The following is a 6,969-nucleotide window of genomic DNA, read 5'->3' as shown; positions in this document are numbered from 1 at the left end:
GCAATAAGTGAACTGTGATATAGCAAGGGATGACTGTAATTTAATTTTAATTAGCAATAAAAATAATTTATTCTATATGTATCAAATGGACAAATCACAAAAGCATAATTTTGGTTGATAAAACTAAATTTTGAAAATATATGAAACAATATACTATATTGTTTTTGATATATACATATGTAGTAAAATATAAAAATGTGAACAGGAAAGTTAAAGTAATTAACTCTGTAGAGAGAAGGAAGATAATGGAAAGAGATTTTATTTTTTTGAGACAGGGTCTCGCTATGCAGTTCAGGCTGGCCTTGAGCTCACCTTGTAGCCCAGGCTGGCCTCGCGTCAGCCTCCCGAGTGCTGGATTATAGGCGTGCGCCATCACGCCCAGCTAAAAAAGGCAATTTTTAAAAATTTCAAATGCTTCTATAAAATTGTTTCCTAAAAAATAGTATTGAAGCAAATATAAAAGACAGTGGTACCTTGGTTCACAAACCTTATTCTTGCTCTGATTCTGGTCACAAACCAAACTGGAAAACAACCAAACCAAGTTCAGTGGTCAGTTTCCACATTGACTTGCTAGGAAATTTGACTCGGTTCTCATCCAATTTCGTTTTCAACCAGAATCATGGAAAGAAAAAGTTCGTGAACTGAGGCACCATGGTAATAGCTGACATTCAGTGAGTCAGTGTTTCAGGAGTGTTTGTTACAATGTTTTATTGTTTTGAATAGTTGAAATATCTCATAACATAAAGTTTTACAGAAAGGTACTAGGATAAAAGTGTCTGATTGTGTTGTCACTGAATCCTCAGATGCTGGGCATCATTCTAAATGTGTCATTTATATAATACCTTCAATCCTCATAAACCCTACAAAGGAGGTAATATTAAGATCTCAATTTTATATAGGGGCAAATGGAGGCCCAGAGAAGTGATGTGACTGCCCCAAAGCTGCACAGCAAGCGTATGGTTCTGGAGTCCGTGCTGTGCACACTCCTTTGCAGACCTTTTCCTAGGAAACCTGAAAACAACAGCCTGCAAACTTCATTCAACAAAAGCGTTAATGCTGAAACCAACAATCATGTGCTCCCAGAGAAAAAACGGTTTTATTTTCTTTCCACCTAGAATGAGAAATCAACTAAATTCAGATAAAGAAGCTATATGTGTTGTTAGAATTCAGGAAGCTGGCATCATATATAGAGTCCATAAAATATATATATATACACACATCAGCAGTTTGCTGTATTAATAAATGCCTGGAAGCTAATGGATCTTGTAATTGTAGTGGCCAAAGGTAATTTGTATTAGCCTCATAATGTCTCAATAAATTTAGTGTTAAAATATTTATACAAGTTTTTCTTTTCCTGATGTAAACATTTTTGACAGACTCTATATTATTGCAGAAGCGATATGTGCTTTCCCCCTCCACTGCATATGCTGTACAAATTTCAAGCCGCTCACCTGGCATTCTTTTCAGCATCTAAAACAGCTTGTGCCAAATCCTTGTGGGCTTTCTCTGCTTCCTTTGTTAGTTTCATATCATGTGACCGAACCAGACACAGTTCCCTGAAACAAAGCAAAGAAATTTCAGATTTATAATTGGAGACTTCTAAAAAGTTTCTATCCAGGAAATCAGATTTACACCCAGACATCTCCGTTTCCTAGTTTTTTCACTTTATAAGCCAAATTAAGAAATCTAGTGTAATTCTGGGTGGAATCTTGCCAAGTTTGGCAAAGGAATCGAGCGGGCAAGCAAAGGCAGAAGGAAGACATGGCGGGGCGTGGGCGAGAGTAGAGTGCAGGCAGGTGCTGACTGACAGGGCCCCCACATCGCTCTGCTCACTCTTGGGTCTGTTTATTCTGCCGCCCTATTCTTGCCACTAAGCATCATACCACAAAGTTAGATGATCCCTGACCCAACCTTGATTGCTATTTAATGTTTCTGCTCTTTGGAATTTGAATCTTAATATCTATAATTAGGGCACTGCTCTGTAAATCTGGTAAAGGTAAATATCTGTATCTTGGAAGAAAGAACAAGAGTTTCTTACAGGTGACATATATAGAGCTTTAGTTTTGTGATAACCTGCATAACCTATTTCTCTGCATCTATATACAATAATATGCAGTTCTTGGGGCTGGGGATTTAGCTCAGCGGCACAGCGCCTGCCTGGCAAGCACAAGGTCGTGAGTTCAATTCCTGGTACCGGAAGAAAAACCAAAACAAACAAACAAACAAAAAATAATATCCAGTTCTTGTAGCTCTCTTGCTAAACATGAAGAGAAGACAAAAGAGTCTTCACACCTAACCATTCCACTTTTCATTAATATTTTTTACTCTCTTTAAAGACATGACTCTGAATGTTGTGTTCAGGATAATCACAGTTTTTACCTGGTCAATTCCTCAATAACACTCTTGAAATTATACAATTCTTCTAAAATGCGCTGATCCATCACTCGCTGAGTTACCAGGTCTTTATAGAATTCAATCATCTGCCTGGCAATTTGGTCAAGCATTTGCACATACCGCTCTCTGTAAGAGAAACAAGGGAAACAAGACACCATGATAAAGCGGGGAAGGGGAGTCAAAAAACAAGTGAAAGAGAAAGTAACATTAGGGCAAGAGTACACACATTCATATTTTCTTCCTCTCATTCATATTTCTCTCCATTCATATTCTCACTTGCCTCCCTCGCTCCCCTCCTGCCCTCTTCTCAGATGCCATGAGGTAAGTAGCTTTCCTTCACCACTTTCTTCTGCCTAACCACAGGCCCGAAAACAAAAGATCCAGCAGACCTTGGACAGAAATCATGAGGCAGAATGGACTTTTCTTCCTTTAAATTGTTTTCCTCAGATATTTTGTCACAGTAACAGAAAGCTGACTAACACATATCCTGAGCCTAAAGTCCTATAATTGTAATATCTTTGAGCTGGACTGGTTGTTTAGTCCATTCTCTCATCCACTGACAGGATCATCCTGTCCTTACTTAAACACTTGAAGTGGTAGGGAGTTTTATTAGCTCAATTTGCAGTTTATACACTGGAAAAAATATTATTTTCTTTTAGGTACTAGGAACTGAACCCAGAGTGTTCTTGCTGAGCTACATTCCCAACCTATTTTTTATTTTTGATTTTGAAACAAGATCTCATTAAGTTGCCAAATTGTCTGGGTTGGGCTTGAACTTGTGAGCCTCCAGCCCCAGCCTCCCAGAGTAATAAGACTACTGGCAGGTGACATCCAGGGAAAGTAGCAATGTAAAGCATACTTTCTTGAGGACCTCTTCTCCTGGTAATACAGAGACTAGATACTCTAATGATTAGGGGCCCTCACATTCCAAGACTACTAGATCCTGCATTAAAATACAACTATATTTGTATGAGAGTATATTTTTCAAAGCATTACTGGCCTTGCAGAAGAAAAAAAGTACTGTATCTAGAGATGGAAAACAAAAAGAACAAACAAACAAGAAACAGCAAGCAAGGCTATTAAGTGGGAGCTGTTAGTAGTATTCAGTAAGCAAACCCAAGGTCAAACTTATCCCAGGAAAATATCAACTCTGGGATACTGAGACTAAGCTTTGGGCCCTCTTTAAAATGGAAGACCTGGGCAATCCAGGACTCCTGCATGAAGCCTGGATCCCTGAAGAAAACTACAGGAATCAGGTGTGATTGTGTGTGCCTGTAATCCCAGCACTCAGGAGCCTGAGGTACAAGGATTACCATGAGTTCAAGGCCAGCCTGGCCTACACAGTGAGACCCTGTCTCAAAAAACAAAAACAAAATAAAGAAACAAAACAGAAGGAAACTACCCATTATTTATGGCTGAGGGTTCTACAGTTAAGTTCATTCAAATACTAACCCCATAGCAAAGACTGTAAAATATTACTGTGAATAAAGCATCATGAATGAGACGCAGAAGAAACAACCAATAACAGATGTGGATACTAAGGGTTTTTATACGCTAAAATTATCGGAATTAAAACATAAAACTATGCATAAAATGTTGGCAAAATAAATGTCAATAACAAAAATCCAGTTGTTAGGATCAGTAACACTGGCAAAAGTTTAGCTAGGTTCCTTGGGAAAATGAAACAAGAACAAAGACACTGTCAATATTAGGAGTGAAACAGCAGAGATCATAACAGATTCTAGCAATAATAATAATATAATAAAAGAATATTATGAATAGCTCTCCATCAACAAATTCAATAACTTAGATTAAATGGACAAATTCCTGGAAAGATGCAGGAAAACTCAATAAACTATCAAAACTCAATCAAAAATGTGAAGATAACCTATACATATGGTACCTATCCAAGAAAGTGAATTATAATTTTAAAACTTTCCCATAAAGGAAACTCTGGACCCAGGTAACAAAAGAATAATGGGGTGGCAAGGGTTTTTAGATATGCTACAAAAAGCACAGGCATAAACAACAAAAACCCAAAAAATTGGATTCATGAGACTCTAAATTTTTTGTACATCAAAGAGCAACATTCAGTAACAACTACTCAGAAAGTGAGATAGAGTATTTTCAAACTATGTCTCTGATAAGAGACTTGTGCTCAGGATACATAAAAAACACAACTCAACAATAAAAAAAAAAGATTATCAATTTAAAAGCAGATGAAAGGACCAGGCGTGATGGCACACACCAGTAAACCAAGCTACTCTGGAGGCTGAGGGCAGGAGTCTCCCCAAGTTCAAGGCCAGCCTGGGCAACCTAGTGAGACTCGGTCTTAAAATCTTAAAAAGGGTTGGGGGTGCACCTCAGCGGTACGGTGGTTGCCTAGCATTTGTGAGGCCCTGAGTTTGACCCCCAGTTCTACTAAAAAAAGTGAGTGAAAGATATTTCTCCAAGAAAAAAAATAACAACAGTCAGTAAGCACATAAAAAGATGTTCAATATCATCAGTCATTAAAATAATGAAAACCAAAACTACAGTGAATTACTACTTTACATCTATTAACATCAAAAAGATGAATAATAAGAACAAGTGAGGATATGGAGAAAGGCTGGAGAATTAAATGTAAATTGATATAGCCCCTATGGAAAACAGTTTAGCAGTTCTTCAAAAAGTTAAACATAGAGTTACTATACAACACAGCCATTCCACTCCAGGTAAACACCAAAAAGAATGGAAAACATGCTCACACAAAAATTAAATGCAAATGTTCATAGAAATATTATCCATAAAAACCAAAAAAATGCCAATAGCACAAACCAATGTATAAACAACATTTTGCACAGCCATTCAATGGAATATTACTTGACCTTAAACAGGAATGAAGCACTGACATGTGATATAACGTGGATTTTTTTTCTTTTTGAGTCAGAGTCTTGCTATATAGTGCAGGCTGGCCTTAAACTCACTATGTAGCCCAGGCTAACCTGGAACTCACCATGATCCTCCTACCTCAGCCTCCCGAGTGCTGGGATTATAGGTGTGTACCACCATGCCAGGCAGAATATGGATTTTGAAAGCATTATTCTAGACATATTATATAATTCCCTTTATATGAAATGTCCAAGCGCTGGGAATATAGCTCAGCGGCACAGTGCCTGCCTGGCAAGCATAAGGTCCTGAGTTCAATTCCTGGTACCAAAAAAAAAAAAAAGAAAAGAAAGAAAGAAATGTCCAGAAGAGGCATATTCAGATGGAAAGTACATAGTGTTCTCTAGAGACTAAGAGAAAGGAGAACGGAGAATGATTACTCATGGACACAAAATTTCTTTTGGAGATGATGAATATATTTTGGAATTTGATAGTAACGATGGTTGCATAACTTTATGAAAATATAAACTGGGTGTGGTGGTACACGCCTGCAATCCCAACACTCACAGGAGGCTGAGGCAGGAGGATCATTGAGAGTTCGAGGCCAGCCTGGGCTACAAAGTGAGTTCAAGGCCAGCCTGAACTGCATAGTGAGACCTTGCCTCAAAAAAAAAAAAAGAAAAGAAAAAGAAAAGAAAAGAAAAGAAAAGAAAAGAAAAGAAAAGAAAATATACTAAGCACCACAGAATTATTTATTTTTTAAAAAAAATTTACAGTAGTTTAGTTAAATCTCAGTGAAAGAATAAAGTTGTTCACAAATAATTGTTTTATAATTGTACTTCCTCATTTACACTGCATGTATTCCTTTAATATAAAATTTCAGATAATAAAAAATTTAAGCATCTTTATACTAAGTATAACCTGCCTGGCAATAACTTACCCATTAATCCTAATTTTATACTCTGAAAACACTCAAAATAAATCCATTTTTTAAACTTTGTATCTCCCTAAATTCTATCTTATGTCTTTTCTTATGTAGACCTAACATCAGCAGTTCTTTCAGGTTGTTTTAGTGAGATGTACGACACATGGGAAGTACGCTTTAATGTTGTTTTTTGTGCCCAGAACATGAATTCCACAAAGTAACAGTCAGAAAGGGTTTTAATTTTTAAAAGTCAGTTGAGAAACAAACAAACAAACAGCAAACAACAACAACAAACACCCAGCCTTTACCAGGTATGTAGCTCAGCGGTAGAGCCCTGGCCTCATGTGTGAGTCCCTGGGTTCAGCCCCTAGCAGAGCAGGAAAGCAAGTGGACAAAAAACACAGGAAAGAGCCAGTCTGAAAAGACTCTATCCGTGCAAATCTTAATGTAAACCTTGGACAGTAGTTAATAGTAATGTATTAGTCTAGCGTTTTTAACTGTAGTACATATGCTAGTCTAAGACATTAGTAAGGAAGAAAAGAGTATGGAGGAAGGCGGTGTGGGAGAACTCCACCGTCCGGTCAGTTCTGTTCTAAAAGAAACCTATCGATTGTTTTAAGAGTTTGGTGAGCCCATTTCTTAAAAATGAATAGGCAAATAACAGACTGGGAGGAAAGGTTAACTATAAATTTTAAAATAAAATATATGTACATAAATACAAAATAAATTTTGTACATTATATAAAACTATACAAAAACTAGTTCCAGGATTATAAAATTATA

The 6,969-nt window shown here is 37.0% G+C and overlaps 1 protein-coding gene across 8 annotated transcripts in view; it reads right to left on the bottom strand.

Moving 5' to 3' along the window:
* Positions 1 to 6,969, bottom strand: part of Axdnd1 (axonemal dynein light chain domain containing 1) — a 141,881-nt gene that overhangs the window by 85,281 nt on the left and 49,631 nt on the right. For all 8 annotated transcript variants that reach the window (XM_013521187.1, XM_005374958.2, XM_005374956.2 and 5 more), the window contains 2 exons: positions 2,380 to 2,520; positions 1,452 to 1,556 (listed from right to left, as the gene is read on the bottom strand). In XM_013521187.1, coding sequence (XP_013376641.1) covers positions 1,452 to 1,556; positions 2,380 to 2,520 — 246 coding nt within the window. The remainder of the gene's footprint in view (positions 1 to 1,451; positions 1,557 to 2,379; positions 2,521 to 6,969) is intronic.

The sequence above is a fragment of the Chinchilla lanigera genome, unplaced genomic scaffold (assembly GCF_000276665.1).
Source record: "Chinchilla lanigera isolate Chin_1 unplaced genomic scaffold, ChiLan1.0 scaffold00005, whole genome shotgun sequence".
Taxonomy (NCBI): Eukaryota; Metazoa; Chordata; class Mammalia; order Rodentia; family Chinchillidae; genus Chinchilla; species Chinchilla lanigera.
Note: the sequence above shows the minus strand (reverse complement) of the source record. Positions and strands in the feature narration are given on the sequence as shown.